This window comes from Elephas maximus, chromosome 9 (genome assembly GCF_024166365.1).
Source record: "Elephas maximus indicus isolate mEleMax1 chromosome 9, mEleMax1 primary haplotype, whole genome shotgun sequence".
Classification (NCBI taxonomy): Eukaryota; Metazoa; Chordata; class Mammalia; order Proboscidea; family Elephantidae; genus Elephas; species Elephas maximus.
This window is the reverse complement of record NC_064827.1, coordinates 62,734,366-62,755,089: the sequence shown is the minus strand read 5'-3', so window position 1 is coordinate 62,755,089 and position 20,724 is coordinate 62,734,366. Positions and strand designations below refer to the sequence as shown.

Sequence of the window (20,724 nt, the reverse complement as noted above, 5' to 3'; positions counted from 1 at the left end):
TTCCAGAAGGGGCTTAGGGGGCTAACTGGATCATCGCTCTCCACCCCACTCTGCCCCACATTCCAAGTCTGGAGCCTGAGAGGTCAAACCCTCTTAAGGAAGCTGGGCTCCAAAGGCAAAGGAATCCTGAGGCACCTCAAGGCACCAGGGCTACAGAGAAGGGAAACAATGTATGCACACAGGTACAGCGAAACATTGTACCTCACATGCAAGCAGCCACCAACACAAACAAAAACACATCTCACACACACACACAGAGAGAATACAGAACAGGCAGGCAATGCCACCCCAACAGAAGTACGGGATCAAGTTAGCAAATATACCAAACCCCCTCCAGAAACACCCAGCTGCTCAGCAACCAAGACATTTCCAATCTCAGCCTAGGGATATCTCCTTAAACATCCTCCCAAATAAAAACGAAGAGAATAAGATAACCTCTCCTAGGACTCCACCCAGTCAGTGGTTAGGACAACTCACAGAGGTGGGTCTCATCTCCCCCTGGAAAGGGGTGGTGGTAGCCGGCTGGACCCTGGGTCCAACTCCTGCCTCTACCCTCCTACTAGATCAAAATGGTCCCACACAGGGATCTGGGGAGTTAAGAACGGCCGTGTGTGGAGAGGAGTCCTGCTCATTGAGCCCCCACCGTGATCTCCCAAGGGGCCAAGCACCCACCTGGCGGTAGCGTCGCTCCGAACACACCTTGCAGAGCCCATTGAAGCGGTTCATGGCTGCGGGTCCCGTCTTGGCTGCCGCCCCATGAAAACCCAGCTCTCCCCCAGCAGCGGGAGCCCGTACTGCGCCCCGTCAGCCTGGCATGACCGCCCTGGGAAGCCCGCCCCGTAGAAGAATGGCAGGAAATCACCTCTCACCTCCCCAAGCCCTGTCTGCGCTGTTTGCCTCTGCACGATAAGCCTGAAGGCTTCCTGAAACCTCAGAATGACAAGGAAGAGGGAGAGTTTTATATTAAAATTCCTGTCAACTAGTTAGTATTCCCCAGGCCCCGGCGGGGAGAGGGCGCCTTTGTTCTGGCTGCATTCTCCGCCATGGGCCACTTTGTGCTTCCAATGTTCTCACAAACACCCCTCGCTGGATGAGAACCCAGGCAGAAAACACACCCACTCTATAACAACGCCACCTCCCCCTGCCAGTCCCAGGGTCCCCGGTAGCAAATGTGGGAGGCTAACCCAGCCTAAAGAATCCATGAGGATCAAGCAGACACATGAGACTATGTTGGCAGCTCCTGTCGGAGGGGAGATGAGAGGGCAGAGGGGGTCAGAAGCTGGCCAAATGGATACGAAAATAGAGAGTGAAGGGAAGCGGTGTGCTGTCTCATTAGGGGCAGAGCAACTATGAACATATAGCAAGGCGTATATAAATTTTTGTATGAGAGACTGACTTGATTTGTCAACTTCCACTTAAAGCACAATAAAAAAAAAAAAGAACCCATGGATGCCATGGGGGTTGCACCCATAGACAGCCCAACCTTAAGACAAGGAACATAAAGCATTTGTGGACACAGGACCTGCCTGCCTCAGAAGCAACTTAAAAGTCAGTTTCCTCATTCACATATCTGGGCTGCCTTAAGAATATGCTGGTATGTAGCCTGTAATGTCAAAGCTAAAAAGGATTTCCAAAACATCAGATGACTCAGCCTCCTCATTTTACAAATGAAGAAACTGAGGCCTGGAGAGGATCAGATCACACAGCAGGGTAGCGGCACTGCTGGCACCAGAAGCCTTGTCTCCTGACTTGTGGCCCCAGAATCCCACTGCGTAGAGCATCACATGGTGGGCCTCTTCCCTCTTGCACCCCTTTGAAGCCCACCCACTTGCATCCTTGATACCAGAATGACCCCTGGTCCAGCCCCACTTTGGTTGCTGTGTGACCATGGGCAGGGCCTCCATGTCCCCATCTGCACAATGAAGGAGTTGAAAGGTGACCTCTCCTCCAGCCCCAGCTAAGCCTCTGACAATCACCCCCAATTTGCTGAGCCTCCTGACATCTCTGAGTGTGTAAAACTAGGAAAGCAAGTGCACCTCAGCACGCTGTCCCAGAGGCCCCAGGGCCTGTGTGCAGAATCTACCATAAAACAGGACTTTCCTAACGCAGCTAGAAACTTGCTGTGTCGATGTCCCTGTAACCCTCACAAATCACCCAGTAGACTCCCTGGTCACCGTCCTTGCTCTGCTCAGCAAGAATGGAGAGAGAGAGAAAGATGTCTTTGTAGCAACAACCCTGAGGCCAGAGGAAAGCTTCTATAACCTCCTGCTGGGGTAACAGAGCCACAGACCTGGCAAGTTGCTCTAATACTGCACCCACCAGTACGGTAATCACTAGTTACACATGGCGAGGTAAATTTCAATGAATTAAATTAAAATTCACTTCCATAGCCCTACATTTCAAGCGCTCAATAGCCACAGGTAGCCAGTGGCTACCATACTGGACAGCACAGCTCTAGACTGTGAGCTGTATGAAGGCTGGGATCTTGGGCTTGTTTGCAGTTGCATCCCAGCACCCAGCACAGGGCCTGGCCTATGCAGGTGTCCATAAATATTTAACAGATGAATGAGTGAGCGAATAAATGAATTAACTAAATTAAAAGGAATATGTTTTGTGGATTATAATATACCTATATACAAGACTGCAAGATATTATTATTGAAAATATCAATGTCATATCTTCCCAACTGGGTCACATCCAGGAGGTGGCATGGTGTAGTACACTTGGGAGTCCAACAGACCTTGCTTCAGGTCCTGCTTCCAGCACTGCTGGCTGTGTGGCCATTTAGACTGACCTAATGTCTCTGAACCTAGTATGACCCTCCTGTCTGTAAAATGGGGAAGTAAGCACCACTTCAGAGGTGGCGGTGAGGATTTAATAAAAAATAACATAACAGCACCCAGCAAAATCACTGGGATTTTGTTTTTCCATCTCTTAGTTGTTAGAGAAAACCATGGATCACCAGCCATGCCCTGCAAAGGGACAGAATGAATTTTGAAATCTCCCAAATCCCTAGGTAAAGACTCCTAATGGTCTCAGGTTCAGAATTATGGCTGCTCCCTGACATCAGGAGGTCTTAACCTGAAGGGGTAGTCCAGCCACAGTGCCAGGGGAAGCAAGGAGCCGGAGGGAGCCTGTGCAAAGGGGAGGGCTTGGTTTCGAGAGACTGAAGGTCCGTAAGGTCCAGGCTCCTCCATCCGCAGATGGGGCCAGCTCCCTCCTCACCCCTTCCCTGACCTTGAACAACCCAAGACAAGCACTCATTTACTATAGCACGCCTTAGGAAAGTCAAGAAAGACCCTTCGGCATCCATGACTGGCTGGGTTTCTAAGCACCAGATGAACCCAAGTCTCAGACGCCAAATGCTGCCCTGCTTGGGGATCTCCTGGGCCAAGAGATTGATAGATGCAAGGGATGATAAATCAAGGGTACTGTCAGCCCCACCCATGGTTGTCCCCACATACCTGGAGTTTGTCTCCATTCTCCATGTCCCAGCCTCCTGGCATTCTCAGCAGTGGGTCTGGAAGGTAACAGAGCAGAGTCAGAAACCTTCTGCTGACATGATGGGACCATTCCACAGGCCATCCAGAGGACAGGGCTGAAGGCACAGGCCCATATGGCTGCCTAGGCCACTTCTGGCCTCCAGGGTGTGAGGATGCCCGAGGCTCAGCCCAGGTAGGGGTTCTGGAGCCAGGGCTACATGCGTAGGAAAGACAGAACTGAAGAGGGTGTAAAATCCAAGTCCTGGGCCTTAGGACTCATGACAGGGTCTAAAACCCACTGTTAATAGGTATAGGCAAGAACTGGATCTCTGATCCAGAGTTTGCTCTGTGATGCAAGGCTGTCCAGAGGGAATCCCTGAGATCACCAAGCCTGGGATGGGGCCATTCCAGAAGTTTCTGAGCCCAGCTCTCCATCAGTGAGGGGTGGAGGAAGCTGAACCACGTGGAGTCAGGCCTGTAACCCTCCCCTAGGAGAGTCCAACCAGATAAATAAAGGTGTCACAGGTACGAGGTTTCCTGCAGCCTGCATTCTGCCGGTTGCTCGTGAGGAATCGTCCCTGGACCCTGCAGCCTGATCACAGCCTGGGGTGACAAGTGCCACAAAACACAGGGGCTGATGCCACTACCCAGATGGGGAAGGGAGAGCTTAGGGAGGGAAGCGTGTGCAGGCAAAAGCTGAAGGCGGTATGTATGCACCTCTCAGGAGCCTCAGCCGCCGCCTCGCCACTTTCAGGTGCTTGGTCCGGCCCAGGTCCTCCCCAAGAAGGTAGTACCAGCCACTGATCTCCTGTCATGAGAGAAAAGGTGATGTGCTCAGATAAAGGCGGCAGAAGGCACAGGTCAGTCCATCACCAACCCCCACAAAAAGCAGCAGCTGAAGACCCTCCCTAGGGAGTGGCATCTCTGTAGAAACAGACATTCCAGCCTCTGTGCCCTGAAGTCTCCCATATCTGCACCTCCAGGAAGCCCTCCCTGATGCTCCAGGCAGAGCTCGTCCTCCCCTGCTCCGAATTCCCACGGCCTCTTATCCCTGGAGGACAACCGTCTATTTGCATGCCTGCCTCCCCTACAGGCTATGAACAGGCTCCTTGATGTGCCTAGCACTGGGCCTGGTATACCATAGGAGCTCAATAAGTGTTTGTTAAAAGAACAGAAGGGAGACAAGAAAGTAGACACCCTGAAGCTCCTGAGCAGTCCCCATGGGAGAACATTTTCTCCCCAGGGAATGAAGCTGAGGCTGGAGCTAAGAGAAGATAACTGGGATCCACACATGGGTTAAGGGTCCTCAGTCACCTTGCCCCCAGATTTTACCACCAGAAGACAAAGCTGGGTAGCAAGGCCACATGGCAACTCCATGCAGCAGGCCATTAGGACATTCCCAGGGTGTGCAAAAGGAGAGCATCCCTCCCCTGCTCAAAATCCTCCCATTTCAGAGGGCAGTGCAGAGTGGAGATGGATGACAGACTTGCCACTCAAAGGAAGCATTCTTTAGATCCCATGGAGCCTCACCCAGCCTGAGGGAAAGCTCGGTAGAGGATGGTGCTGCTCCCTCCATCCCTGAGCCCATGCTAGACCCAGAAACATAAGACCTGGTAGACAACATCAAGGTACCCTGGAGCAGACCATAAGAAGCACCTGGTCTTTCTCCTCCAGGGCAGGCCCAGAAGTGCTCTGAACGCTGAGGAACCTGCCAGTGCCCTTACTGGCAGACGACAGACTCAGAGCCTTCTGGGAGGACTTTGGACCACCTGACAACTGCTCTCAGGTAAGAGCGAACCAAGAAAGGGACCCAAGCCCTCCTCAGTCAGGCACATAACAAACACAGTGTGGTTATTCAGGGCGCTGGGCACCTGTCTGAGTGGAGCACCATCTCACAGACAGAGGCTCTGCCCAAGGGCTTCCAGAGAAAGGCTCTTGCCTATCCCAGTGGGATGATCCCACCAGAAGCTTCCCTAGGACCCACCTTGTCCGGAGTCAAGAGGGACTTCACCCCAAAGCTCATGCAGCCGATAAGTCTGCTCTGTCTGGAAGAACAGCAGAGGCCTGAGTTAGCACCTTCTCACTGGGCTACATCGGAGGGAGACCGATTATCAGGTATAGTATCAGGTTTGCCTGTCGCATTGTGATTTACAAAGCACTTTTACTTGCATCATCTTATTTGATTCTTCCAACTTCGTCAGTCAGCCAGAGGGGAATTATCATCTCCATTTTACAGAGGGGAAAGCTGAGGCTCTGTTGGTTCCCCTCCCATTGGAAACCCAAGTACCCTATGCCTTTGTGCAGCACAATCTCCACCAATCACAGAAGCTCTGACTGACGTCGCAGCTTTCAACTGTTCTGGTGCTGAGTAGATTTGAAGAGCTGGTCTCCACAGGAAATTTCAGCTCCCACATTATGTTCAATTGAGGAGAAAATTTATGAGACCTCAGGCTCAAGAAGCTTTGTGCCACCCAATCATGAAATAAAGGACTTGAACAGACATCTCACCAAAGAGGACATTCAAATGCCCAGCAAACACACGAAAAAATGCTCAGCATCATTAGCTATCAGAGAGATGCAAATCAAAACCACAATGCAACACCACTTTACCCCCACTAGGATGGCTAAGATTAAAAAAAAAAAAACAAAACAGAAAATAACAAATGTTGGTGAGGATGTGGGGAAATTGGAAACCTTACTCGTTGCTGGTGGAAATGCAAAATAGTACAGCGGAAAACAGTGTAACAGTTCAAAATACTAAAAATAGAACTACCATATGAAGTCTTGATACATGCTACAATATGGATGGCGTTTGAAGACATTATGCTGAGCGAAATAAGCCAATCACAAAAGGACAAATATTTTAAGATCTCACTTAAATAAAAAGACAAGAAAAGGCAACTGTATGGAAACCAAAGTTTATTAGTAGTTACCAGGGGCAGGAGGGAGAGGGAAAGGGGGGTTAATGGTGACGGGAAAATCTCATTGATTAAGGACAGGGTTGGACAGCCGATTATGATAATTGCTGTCAATAAGTCGTACGCCTGTAAAAAGCTGAATTGGCAAAAGTTGTGTGATAGATATATTTACAACAATGACCAAAAAAGAAAGAGTAGCTGCTGAGGCTGCTTATATACAACCAAACACCTCAGAGGATTTGGATGCTTGGTTCGGAGGTTCAGGGTCATGGTTTCATGGGCTGCCCCAGGTAACTGGCCTAATAACCTGTTTAGTGCTTCTGTTCTACCTCCTAGTTTGTTGCGTAGTGCCTGGGGTCTTAAAAGCTTGCAAGCAGCCATCCAAGGCACAATAATTGGTCTCTATTCACTTGGAACAACAGAAGAAGAAGGAGAGTTAGGAATAAGAGGAGGATACGGAATGTGTGGCTGATTGCTTCCATGAAAAACTGCTTCCTTTGCCTGAATGGTGCCTGGCTACCATTACTGAATATTTTGATCAAAGATTCCATAGAAGAATCCTGATCAAGAGGGGAAAAATCCAGAACAGAATTTCAAATTGTCAGCGACTGTAGACTTTCTGGAGCCATGGAGGATAGATGAACCCCTCCTGAAACTACTGCCCTGAGATAATCTAGATAATCTTTAAACCTTAAACCAAAAATATCCCCCAGATCATCTTAAAACCAAGCAGTAAAAAAGGTCTGCCTGGAGCATTATGCTCTTTTAAGAACGATCTATATGGGATCAAATCGACAACAGCAACTGGAAGGATTAGATAGGAACCTTAAGGGGCAATGAGTTTATGTTAATGAGGGAGGAACGACTCAGAAAAGGAGGGTGAGAATGGCTGCACAACTCAAAGGACGTAATCAATGTCAATAAATTGTACATATAGAAACTGTTGAATTGGTTAATGTTTTGGGGTGTATATTCTCAACAACAACAAAATAAATAAAATATATTTAAAAAAAAGAACAGCAGTTCTAAGAAGGTTCCAGACCAAGGTCCTAAGACAAAAAAGTCACCCCCCAAAAAAATCCATTGCGATTGAGTCGATTTCCGACTCACAGAGACCACGTAAGACAGAGCAGAACTATTCCATAGGGTTTTCAGGGCTGTAATCTTTACGAAAGCAGATTGCCACATCTTTCTCCTGAGGAGCGGCTGGTGGGTTCAAACCACCAACCTTTCAGTTAGCAACCAAGCACTTAACCACTGTGCCACCAGGGATCCTTCCCCAGTGCTTAAAAAAAAAAAGCCAAACCTGTTGCCATCGAGTCAATTCTGACTCATAGCAACCCTAGAGGACAGAGTAGAACTGCCCCACAGAGTTTCCAAGGAGTGCCTGGTGGGTTCAAACCGCCAACCTCTTGGTTAGCAGCCATAGCACTGAACCACTATGCCACCAGGGTTTCCTCCCTGGTGTGCTTAGAGAATGTTAAATGGTTAATGGCGTCCCTGAGCTTTGCTTCCTGCTAAGGAGCCTCCAATGATTTCATGATAACTCAGGCAGAGTAAATTGTCACAATTAATGTTCATAATCAGAAACCTAAGTGTTCTTCAATTAGCTACGTAAGTCAGCTTTTGAAAGCTCTTTGGAGGAAGAAAGACTTCTTTCACACGCAACCTGAGTACATGGCAATATACCATGGGGTCAGTCCTTAAACACGGAAACTAGCACTCACCCTGAGCACTGCCTGAAATTTTGCTAGGTCCAAAGGCTCAGGGACCAAGCCCTAGCTACTTCTGAATGTCAAGCCCTGAGCTCAGGGCATGGTGCGCTCAATAAAGCCTTGACGAATGGATGAATCCATCAGGCCTATGATCGGCAGCCACTGGGCAAGAAGCTGCTGCCGTGCTAAGGAAACAAGATGTTTAGGGATTTAAATAGCAGTTCAAGACAGCAATACATGGGATGTTACAAGACAGGGTGAGATTGACAGATGAACAGTGCAGGCAACAAACACTGGAAGCTCCAAGAGGCAAGAGGTAGTTTAGGGCTCAAAGAAGGTGTAACAAGTTTAGCCAGAGACAATGAGAGGAAGAGCATTTAAGGCAGAGGGAATAGCCACTGCAAATGATCAGAGGTAAGACTTCCTGGAGCATACATGGATTCAAGTTACTTTTGAGCACAGGGCGGGAGACATGCTGCAAGATGAAAACACATTATTTTTTGGAAATGCACTTTAATTCTCTCTCCAGGTGGCCTTAAGGAGCCCTGGTGGTGCAGTGGTTAAAGTGCTCGGCCGCAAACTGAAAGGTCAGTGGTTTGAACCCACCAGCAATTCTGCAGGAGAAATATGTGGCAATCTGCTTCTGCTAAAATTACAGCCTTAGAAACCTTATGGGACAGTCCTACTTTGCCCCGTAGGGTTACTATGAGTAGGAATCGACTCATCAGCAACAGGTATTAAGGGGACTTAAACTATTCCCGGAGCCCTGGTGGCCCAGTGGTTAAGAGCTCAGGCTGCTAACCAAAAGGTCAGCAGTTCAAATCCATCATCTGTCCCTTCGAAACCCTATGGGGCAGTTCTACTCTGTCCTGTAGGGTCGCTATGAGTCAGAATTGACTCGATGGCAATGGGTTTGGTTATTAGTAAACTATTTCTGTTATGCCATCTAATGAATTTACTTTTAATTTGATGGCCTAAAATGAACACATATTTTCCATTCATTATTTTCCATTGGCTTGGTACCCACCTCTGGTCACAAGATCTTTAGCATTAGGCAGCTGTACTCGGTAGTGAGGTCGTGTTTGTGAAACAGATTAAATGAGAATGTACTTCCATTGACCAGGACGTTGGCACACGGTAAGCAGACCCCTCCATAAATTTCATTACTACTGGCATAAAAGAGTATATTCTTCAATTATATACATCTTTGTTTAACTTCGTATGTAACATTGTGATTCTCTCCAAGATTGTTTTCTGGCATAAATTCTGAAAACAATACGATTGATAGCTTCAGTTTGGCTTTTACCAAATCATCAAACAGAACTTTTAAATAGCTCAGTTCCATATTCAATGATATTAACCAATTACTGTTAATATTCTATGTGTGATAATGGCATTGTGGTTGTATTATTTTAAAGTCATCTTTTAGAGATGTACACAGTGGATTTGCTTTAAAATAACACACCAAAGCAGGGAAGTAGGTGGGGACACAGATGAAATAGATTAGCCAGATATTGATAATTGATGAAGCTGGACGATGGGTATATGGAGTTTTATTATATGATACTTTCTACTCTTGCATATGCTTAGAAGTATTTAAAAAATTTTTTTAAACATTTAAATAATAGCTCACCTTTGTAACTCACAGAGCCTCAATGCTGAAAGAAGCCTCAGAGATCAATGCATTTTACAGACAAGGAAAGGGACTTAACCTCGGCCTCACCGCAAGTCAAAGCTAAGCCAAACCTACTTCTCTAGGCCTGGTTCTCCTCAGCTCCCTCTGTGAGCATCATGACCGGTTAAAATCATCTGGCCCTTCCCCAGGCTTCTCTGTAGATCATCTTGTTTCTCTAATAAAATTTTACAGCCATCGTTTGAAGGATCCTGACAATTTGTGAAACAGATGCTTCTGTTTTATCTGCTATTGGTTTCAGAATGTGGCCACTACACATTCAGCTGAAGATTTATATAAAACTACACTATAAATGCTATGAGAAGTAGCCAAGGCCTGAGAAACAAGTGTACTGACAGAAAGAATATGGCTTTGGGTCACTTATCTCCCCTGGAGATGGTCAAGCGTATTGTAACCTGGTTACAAGTACATGGACTTGGTGCCAGACTGCCTGGATTCTCATCTTGTTTCTACTACATCCTGGCTGTGTTACCTTGGGCAAGCTACTTAACCTCTCTGTGCCTCTGTTTCCTCAGCTGTAAAAGAGAGACAATACTAACACCTACCCCACATGGTGTTGTGAGGATTAAATGAGATAACGCATGGAATGTGCTTAGATTAATGTCCACACATAGTTAATGCTTAGTAAATATGAGCCATTGTTCTATAAACTCAGGCAAATTCCTTCACCTCTGTGTCCTCTTCCCTCCAGAGAGGGACTATTATAATTCCTAACTTTCAGGGCCGTTATGAGGATTAAGTGAGATAATGTATGCAAAGTGCTTGGCACAGAGAAGAGTTCAATAAATGCTTGTTTCCTTCCTTCCCTAATCGTCTTTCATGTGGATGAGGTGAATGTCCGTCCCTCTGAGAAGCACAATTTGATCTGAAAGCGTTCAGCAGGGCAGAAGTTCCCTGCAATCTCTCTGCTTCCTCCTCTGGCTCAGAGGCCTTCTCGTTCAGAAGTGGATCTATGCTACCTCCCCCAGCCCCCAGCTGAGCCGCCTCAGTGGTGTTAACAGCATCAGCAGGGCCATCTGTTCCCAAAGGGAGCCTGTCCGAGCCTGTTCTGTCCCTCTGAACTTTGGGTTGGGACTGTGACCACGAGTTTAACTGTGTTTTGTTTAATAAGGAATCGCAGTTTCCCAAAATAGGCAACAAGTGGAGACACTGCCTCTGTCAGGCTGACTCACCTTCCCCAGCCTCCCTTGCTTTTCCAAAAACTGTGAACTGCCTCACTAGCTGCTTCTCCAGCAGCTCTCTGCCGGCTTGCTCCAGAACACAGTGCAGAGAGCGGCTCCTCCCACAGTTGGGTGTCTGCCTCCAGCACCTGCTCTAATCCTTGCCTCTACGCAGTGCCCTCACGGGGGGATGTCCTTCTGCCTCTCTGACGCTCCTGTCTCTTCCAGGGCTTTCTCTTCCTTTGCCTGTCCCAAAAGAGACATGATTCTGCCCTTGGTCCTTGACACTCCCTATTCTTCCTGGGTGGTCTCACCTGCTCAGAATTCCAGCCACTGCCTTGGTGGTGATGGCTCCCATGTCACTATCCTAGCACAGAGCTCTCCCTTCCCTGAGATCGGGTCAGTAAAGGCAACCTCCTCCTGCATTGATCTCACCCAGCTGTTCTCCAGGCTCCTGCATCTCACTGTATCCAAAGCTGAATTCACCTTCCCATCTAGTATACGTTCTCTTAGCTAGGGACACCACCATCTACCCAGGAGTTATCCTAACTTCTCCCACGGCTCACAGTACTACTAGCTTAATCTCCTAAATACACCCTCAATCTGTTTACCTTCCTCTATCCAAATCATCTCTCACATAGATCATGGCAAGAATCTCCTAATTCCTCCCCAACCGAACTCCATCTTTTACAGGCCTATCAAAATGATAGCTCTTGAATGCACATCTGGACTTTTCATTCCCCTGCTGAAAACCCTTCACCAGCTCCTCATCGCCAAACACATTCCTAAATACCAAACTGGCTGTGGGAGGATCACCCTGAGAACTTATTTAAGTGCGGATCCCTAGGTCCCACCCAGGAAGACTCTGACTTAATCGTCTGAGGTAGCATCTGGGCACCTGCATCCCACGTGATTCAGATGCATAGACAGGATCAAGAACCACCGGCTGTTAGAAGAAAACCCAAGCTCCTAACAGAACCTACAGAGCCATCTGATTTGGTTCATGGCAACCTCTTCACCGTATCTCTAGCGAGTCCCCACTTTGTACTTGACCTTCCAGTAACACCAACAAGCTTGCAGATTCTTCCCCACTCCACCCCTGCCCTGCTTGGCCTTGTACACTATACTAGCTTTTTCTTCTGTCCTTTTGCTTGTGTGCCCAGGAATGTTGAGAATGAAGACTCCAGGGTCCAGCTGCCTGGTTCCTATTTTGGCTCTCCTCTTTACTGTGTGACCTTGGACAAGTTACTAAACTTTCTCAGATTGTTTCCTCTTCTGAAAACTTAAAATAAAAACACACTCATATTAGGTGTTCTGAGAATTAAATTATAAGGAATTGTGCAAAGAGCTGGAGTTAGAAAGGCAAGAACATGCTCAGTATTTCTCAAGCTGAAAGAACTGAAGAAAAATTCAAGGCTTGAGTTGCAGTCTTCAAGGATTATATGGGCAAAACATTGAACAACAAATAACCATCAAAAAAAGACACTGTACCAAATAGAATTAGTCAACATTCAACCATTTCAGGAGGTAGCATATGATCAAGAACCAATGGTACTGAAGGAAGAAGTCCAAGCTGCACTGAAGGCATTGGCAAAAAACAAGCTCAAGAACTGACAAAATACCAATAAGATGTTTCAACAAATGGATGCAATACAGGAAGCACTCACTTGTCTATGCTAAGAAATTTGGAAGACAGCTAGCTACCTGGCGACCAACAGGAAGAGATCCATACATGTGCCCATTCCAAAGAAAGGTGATCCAATGGCATGTGGAAATTATCGAACAGTATCATTAATATCACATGCAAGTAAAATTATGCTGAAGAAAATTCAAAAATAATTGCAACAGTACATCAACAGGGAACTGCCAAAAAAATTCAAGCTGGATTCAGAAGAGGACATGGAACGAGGGCTATCATTGCTGATGTCAGATGGGTCTCGGCTGAAAGCAAAGAATATCAGAAAGATGTTTACCTGTGTTTTATTGACTGTGCAAAGGCATTGGACTGTGCAGATCACAACAAATTATGGATTACACTGCAAAGAATGGGAGTTCCAGAACACTTCTTTGTGCTCGTGAGGAACCTGGACACAGGCAAGAGGTAGTTGTTTTAACAGAACAAGGGGATGCTACATGGTTTAAAATTAGGAAAGGTATGTGTCAGGACAGTATTCTTTCACCATACTTAATCTGTATGCTGATCAAATAATCCGAGAAGCTGGAGTACATAAAGAAGAACACCGCATCAGGACTGGAGGAAGACTAACAACCTGCAGTATGCAGATGATATAACCTTGCTTGATGAAAGCAAAGAGGATTTGAAGCACTTACTGATGAAGATCAAAGACTACAGCCTCAGTATGGATTACACTTCAACATAAAGAAAACAAAAATCGGAACTGGACCAAAACAAAAATCGGAACTGGACCAATAACCAACATCATGATAAATGGAGAAAATATTGAAGTTGTCAAGGATTTCATTTTACTTGGCTTCAAAATCAATGCCCATGGAAGCAGCAGTCCAGAAATCAAATGATATACTGCATTGGGTAAATCTGCTCCAAAGACCTCTTTAAAGTGTTAAAAAGCAAAGATGTCACTTTGAGGACTAAGGTGTGCCTGATTCAAGCCACGGTATTTTCAATTGCCTCATATGCATGAAAAAGCTGGACAAAGAATAAGGAAGACGAAAGAAGAACTGATGCATTTGAATTATGGTATTGGTGAAGAATATACCATGGACCACCAGAAGAACAGACAAATCTGTCTTGGAAGAAGTACAACCAGAATACTCATTAGAAGCAAGGATGGTAAGACTTTGTCTCACTACTTTACATGTTATCAGAGGGACCAGTCCCTGGAAAACATCATGCTTAGCAGAGGGTCAGCAAAAAAGAGGAAGACCTTCAACGAGATGGACTGACACAGTGGCTACAACAATGCGCTCAACTGTAGCAACAATTTTGCGTATGGTACAGGACTGGGCAGTGTTTTGTCCTGTTGTACACAGGATCGCTAGGAATCAGAATCGACTGGACTGCACCTAACAACAAGAATTAAATGAGATAATGTACTGTTAACCTCTGGCTCAAGACAAGCACCCAGTAAATGACTGCTCTTATTGTTAACAGCATGCTCCTTACCGACACCCCCAATTCTCTATAGTGAGCCCCTTGAGAGCAAGATAGTATAATTTGACCCCCTCTGTCCCCAACACCTAGAACAATGCTGCCACTTTGGTACCCCGGAAATAGCAGCTGAATGAATGAATGGATGTGGTCTATAGTACCTAAGCATCATTTTATGATTAAAAGTAGATGTTTTATTAAAAGACAAATCATTCATTTTGAAGGTTGAATAAGACCCAACTTTAAAAAGCATACTACCAATCCAAAACCAAACCCATTGCCATCGAGTCAATTTCAACTCGTAACAACCCTACCGTACAGAGTAGAGCTGCCCCATAGGGTTCCCAAGGAGTAGCTGGTAGATTCGAACTGCCGACCTTTTGGTTACCAGCCGAGCTCTTGAGCACTGGGCCACCAGTGCCCAGCTAATTAAATTTTGGGAATTAAAAAACATTCAACCCAAAATTATTTTCTGGGTCTCAGCTGGTGAGTTGAGTTGTCATTCATCTGGACCCTTTTTCAATCACCACTTGGTCCTGTGATTACCAGACAAATGTTACTGGCCACAGAGTCTCCCAGACTTCCTGGGCTGCACTGGCAGAACAAACCCCTGCTGCTCACAACAGACCACAGCATGAGAAATGGCCCTGCAAGGCTTTGTCTCTTTGTGTCCCAGGCAGTCTGTCAATTGCTCTCATCCCTTTCCTCAGGAACCAGTTCTCAGCTCACCTTCTCAGTGCACCTCCCCTACTCGGACTAACCACAATTACCAATGAGGGCATCTGTTGTACTGTGTCCTGGGAAGCCTGGAAGATGAGCCTGTTTGGATTCTACTTCACAAAACTCCTGCACACCCTAAACTGGCCTCGCTCATGGCACCCTGAGCCCACCTGCTTCCTATGCATATTCCTGCTTCCTTGTCTTTGCCCATGCTGTGCCCCTGCCCGGAACACCTTTTCCAGGCTTCTCTCCTTGTCTTATTCTTAATCTCTGCCCCAACTTTAAAATCCCACATTTTCCATGAAGCCTTCCTTGATCACCTCAGCCCATAATGAACTCTCTCTTTTCCATGTATATTGTCCTTCTTACTCATTTCATTTCTTTATTCATTCAACCAACAGTTACTAAACACCTATGTGCTAGGCACTGGGTACAGTGGTGATCAAGAGAGAAATAGGCCTATGTTCATGGAGCTTATAGTCCTGGGGAACTTAGCGTGTGCATGTTGTTACTGTAATTTATCTCCAAGCAGTGCCCGGTGTCTCTAACTGAACAGTAGACATGCTGAGAGGAGAATCCACCCTTCAGTATCTCCCCATTACCAAACAGAAGCCGCTGGCATCCCAGTGCCCACCATGGTGCCTGGTTTATACCAAGTACTCAACAAATGCTCACTGATAACACAATCTTTGGCATCCCCTGGAGTGGTGGGGACTTGGAGGTGGCAGTTTAGTGTCCCTGCTATCACTCATCCATCCAACAAGTACTAATGGGGCCCCTGCTGTATGTTAATCATCTGGCTGCCTCCCACTAGCTCAGAGCAAGATCCCCACTCCAGCTCAGCAACTCTCCTTACCTGGAGTCACCTGCCCTGTTCCACACAGTAACCAGAAGACGCTTCTGATCATCTTCCTCTTGGACAGGACTGTGAAGTAAATCAGACAATCAGGGGGTTAGTAGGGCTGAGCTCCAGGCCAGACTCACGGAGCTGGTCATAATTCCAAAAAAATTGGAAATAATCTAAATATTCAACCACAAGGAGCTGGTCAAATAAACAAACTATAGTATAAATAGTGTCTTCCTGAAAGTGAAGAGGACTTGAAGTACTTACTGATGAAGATCAAAGACTACAGCCTTCAGTATGGATTACGCCTCTACGTAAAGAAATCAAAAATCCTCACAACTGGACTGATAAGCAACATCATGATAAATGGAGAAAATACTGAAGTTGTCGAGGATTTCCACAATCGGTGCCCATGGAAGCAGCAGCTAAGAAATCAAACGATGCACTGCATTGGGCAAATAGGCTGCAAAAGACCTCTTTAAAGTGTTAAAAAAGATGTCACTTTGAGGATTAAGGTGCACCTGACCCAAGCCATTGTATTTTCAACTGCCTCATATGCATCTGAAAGTTGGAAAAAGAATAAGGAAGACCAAAGAAGAATTGATGCATTTGAATTATGGTGCTGGCAAAGAATACTGAATATACCATGGTCTGCCAGAAGAACAAACAAGTCTATCTTGGAAGAAGTACAGCCAGAATGCTCCTTAGAAGCAAGGACGAGGCTTCATCTCACGAACTTTGAACATGTTATCTGCATAAACATTACCTACATATCTCCAGTCCCTGGAGAAGGACAGCATGCTTGGTAGAGGGTCAGCAGAAATGAGAAAGACCCTCAATGAGATGGATTGACATAATGGCTGCAACAATGGGCCCAACCATAGCAACAATTGTGAGGGTGGTGCAGGACCGGGCATGTTTTATTCTGTCATACACAGGGCCTCTACAAGTTGGAACTGACCCAAAAACACCTAACAACAACAACAACATAAATAATGTGGGAGATGAGTGTTTACATAGGTAAAAGAGTTTATACTACTTTGTTAAGGACAATAAAGTAGGCTACAACACAGTATCACAGAACAATTCCATCTCTATAAATACACACATATACATACAGACATACACGCTCACACAAATTAACAGTCTGAAAAGAAATACAAGGCGTATCCATGAGTAGTAGGAACACGGGTGTTTTCTATTGTGTTATTCTTGCTTATCTATATTTTCTATTTTTCTACAATAAACCTGTGTAGTTAGGGGGAAAAAAACAAAATATTATTAATTTTCACAAATAGGGAAAAGAAAAAATGTCCATTACCTTCCCACTAGCCCCAGAGTTCAGAGAAAGGAGAAAATAATAACAACAGCAACAATCATAGCTACGGCTCTGCCAGGCATTGTGTTATACTGTCTCATTTACACCTCACAGCGCTCTGAGGCCGGTACTATTATTAGCCCCATTTTACAAATAAGGAAGCTGAGGCCCAGAGAGGTCAGTGAGTTTCAAAAAAGGGGGGGGCGGGTGGTACAAAACATCCCTCAGCTTGGAAAATTCCTTCTACTGCTAAGGGAGAAAGCTTGGCCCAAAGCACAGTGGGAAACTGCCTACTCTTTTCAGGGGCTGCCAGCCTCAGGCTGGGCACTTGGGTTGTGAGAACCAGCCAAATGATACCTTATCACTGTGAACCTCACTGCTGGGCCCAGTGCCACTGGCGCAAGGACACAAGTGAATGAGAAAACAAAGACATCCTTTAGAAGTCACTGTGTTTCTGCTTAGATCTAGCTCTAGATTTGGCAAACGGAGCTGTTTCCAGATAAACACTCCTTCCCTCTCCTCTCCAGGGCCTGGCTGCACCAGACTCTTACAAGACGAAGCGCTCGTGGAAAGCTGGGTCTCTGCAGTCTGGAATAGTCTCCGTCTTCTGCCGGCGTGTTCGGTTATCTTCAGGGATCAAAGAGATCTTGAATTGGAGAAAAGTTAAGCATTAGCTGATCTCGTAGCCATGTAATCACCTAAGCCTACCAGCCGATTCTGTTCACCTCCAAGTTAAAGGATTCCCATGTGCCCCTCAGACCAGCCTTTGCAGAGGACAGAGTGGAGTCCTCAGTTGGCTGCTGGAAAAGAGCTAGGAGCCCAGGGCCAGAGGCACTGGAATCAGAAGCCAGAACAGGGCCTCACAGTGGGTGGCACTAGGCCCACCATGTGCCCCAGGCCCAGCCAGAGATGGGGTACACCTTTATCATCTCTGTACTTCCTCTAAGCAGAGAAAAAGAGAGGTTTCCCAAAAAGCAAAGGGCCTCCCCTTTTCTAAGTTCCCGGTCAGCTTCTGAGTGCTCCCTTCACAGGAGGCTCCAGGTCGGCTTTCAGTCAAGGCCCCAGATCCATACTCTCACCCTGGGCCAATTCTTCCCCTGCCTCAGGCTTTTGGCCCTGCCGCTGGCCAAGTCCTTGCCCTCAGGGACCTCTGACCCAGCCTGGGGGCTTCGGGAATAATGCAGAGTGGTGCATTGGGGCCTGTATCTGGCACCCAGATGCCACACTCTGGAAGGCTCCTGGCCTTTGGTTCTTGCTGAAAGTAGGCCCCCGCCCCGATGGGGCATCTGGCTTCACTGCAAGGGGCCAACCCAGACAGGTCTCCCAGCCTTTAGATACTCTCCCTTCACTCTGCCACCAGAACCTGGCCACTCTGCCTCCTCATGTACAGAGCTTCGGGGACAGAAAAGAGAAAATGTCGCTTTTCACAGGGGACACGGGGATGTCTGTGGATTTCAGTCATGTACACACTTAATGTGCCCGCCTACGTGGATGACCAAGGTAGCTCTTAAGATTCCAGCTCTTAAAAGAAGAGTCAACGGTGATGGAAAAATCACACTGATTAAGGGGTAGGGTTGCACAGCCGATTATTGTAATTGCTGTCAATAAGTTGTACACCTGTAAAAAGTTGAAGTGGCAGAAGTTGTGTGATAGATATATTTTCAACAACGACAGAAAGAAGAGTAGCTGCTAAGGCTGCTTATGTACAACCAAACACCTCATGGGATTTGGTTCCTTGGTTTGAAGGTTTAGGGTCATGGTTTCATGAGACATCCCAGTTAATCGGCCTAATAACCTGTTTAGTGCTTCTGTTCTACCTCCTAGTTTGTTGCATAGAGCATGGGGTCTTAAAAGCTTGCAAGTGTCCATCCAAGGCACAACAGTTGGTCTCTATTCACTTGGAGCAATAAAGGAAGAAGGAGAGTCAGGAATAGGAGAAAGATAAGGAATGTGTGGCTAACTGCCTCCACGAACAGCTGCTTCCTTTGCCATGAGACCAGAAGAACTGGATGGTGCCCAGTTATGATTACTGAACATTTTGATCGAAGATTCCATAGAGGAATCCTGATCAAAAGGGGAAAAATTCAGAACAGAATTTTAAATTCTTATGGACTGTAGATTTTCTGGAGCCATAAAGGGTGAATGAACCCCTGAAACTATTGCCCTGAGACAATCTTTAAACCATTAAACCAAAAATATCCCCTGAGGTCATCTTAAAACCGAGCAATACTTTAGCTTAAATAGTAAAAAAAAAAAAGTCTGCCTTGAGCATTATGCTCTTTTAAGAGCTATCTATATGGGATCAAATTGACAACAGCAACTCTAGGTAGGAATCTTAGAGGGCAGTGAGTTTATGTTAATGAGGGAGGAACAACTCAGAAAAGGAGAGTGAGAATGGTTACACAACTCGAATGTCAGCAGTGCTACTAAATGGTACATGTAGAAACCATTGAATTGGTGTGTATTTTGCTGTGTATATACTCAACAACGACAATAAAAGAAATAAAATTTAGGGGGAGAAAAGGAATTATTTTAAAAAAAAGATTACAGCTCTGGCAGGAAGCCCCAGGTACCAAGCTAAGGACAGAGCCTCATCACAATGTCTAATAAATGCCCAGTGACCGAACAAATGGGAGACTAACTGCCACCTCAAATGGCCCCAGGTCCACAGATGTGCTGGTACCTTGGGACCCAGCTCAGTGAGATGGCCCCTCATCATCCCCGACTCCACTCATATACACCCTCACCTCCAGCCCCATCATGTACCTTCACATAGGCATCACAGACTCCAGGTTCTCTGCTCATCAGGCCTTTGCCTTCTATGACTAAACAGAAAATTAAGATGTTGGGGTGGGTGGGTGGGAAGGATTATTACCTGGTACTTAATCTGAATAACAACTATTAGATGTTAACTCCTCTCTGATTTAGCCCAGTCCCACCATCTCCCACACTCTGACAGCTCCCTCACCAAACCATTACACAGCCCGTACAATTCCCTGAATCTGACAGCTGCAGGGAACTTAAAATTCATTGAGTCCAACCCCTTATCTAAAGGGGAAAATGAGGTTCTAGGAGGTAGGAGGGGAATCCCTGGCAGTGTAGTGGTTAAGAGCTACGGCTGCTAATCAAAAGGTCAGCGGTCTGAATCCAGCAGGTGCTCCTTGGAAACTCTATGGGGCAGTTCTACTCTGTCCTACAGGGTTGCTATGAGTCGGAATTGACTCAACAGTAACAGGTTTGGGGTTTTTTGTTTTTTGTTTTTTTTAAGGGGAGGGTGGCCTAAAGACAGCAAGAAACTTGCTTAAAATCTGAGAGCAATGGGATGAGAACTGTGTTTAGAAGGTGCTCCTTCCACCATGCAGAACTGCCTTCTGGGAATAGAGGGGCCAAGCTGGAGAGCAGACCCTGTAGAATGAGCTGGGCTGTGGCTAATGGACAGTACAACAAAGAAGGTAAAAGCCTGGGTTCGAGAGGTACACAGACCCAACTACGAATCCCAGCTCTATAACAGTAACTCTGTGAACTAGGGCAAGTCGCTTTAGCTCTCTGAGACTGGGCTTGCCCATTTTTTAGTGGGCAAGTTTTTTTAAGTAATAGTAATAACAACCACTTCACATGGAAACCCTGGTGGCGTGGTGGTTAAGAGCTCCGGCTGCTAACCGAAAGCTCAGCAGTTCAAATACACCAGGCACTCCTTGGAAACCCTGTGGGGAAGTTGTACTCTGTCCTATAGATCTGCTATGA

The 20,724-nt window shown here is 46.3% G+C and overlaps 1 protein-coding gene across 4 annotated transcripts in view; it reads right to left on the bottom strand.

Moving 5' to 3' along the window:
• Positions 1–20,724, bottom strand: part of RGS3 (regulator of G protein signaling 3) — a 139,562-nt gene that overhangs the window by 97,228 nt on the left and 21,610 nt on the right. For 2 of the 4 annotated variants that reach the window (XM_049895057.1, XM_049895059.1), the window contains exons 3-8: positions 19,747–19,805; positions 17,532–17,626; positions 15,675–15,743; positions 5,467–5,527; positions 4,200–4,290; positions 3,465–3,520 (exon numbers count right to left, since the gene is read on the bottom strand). In XM_049895057.1, the coding sequence (XP_049751014.1) occupies positions 3,465–3,520; positions 4,200–4,290; positions 5,467–5,527; positions 15,675–15,743; positions 17,532–17,626; positions 19,747–19,805 (431 nt within the window). Of the gene's footprint in view, positions 1–672; positions 2,478–3,464; positions 3,521–4,199; positions 4,291–5,466; positions 5,528–15,674; positions 15,744–17,531; positions 17,627–19,746; positions 19,806–20,724 lie in introns of those variants that run through there. The other 2 variants (XM_049895067.1, XM_049895058.1) reach the window with 2 other exon arrangements.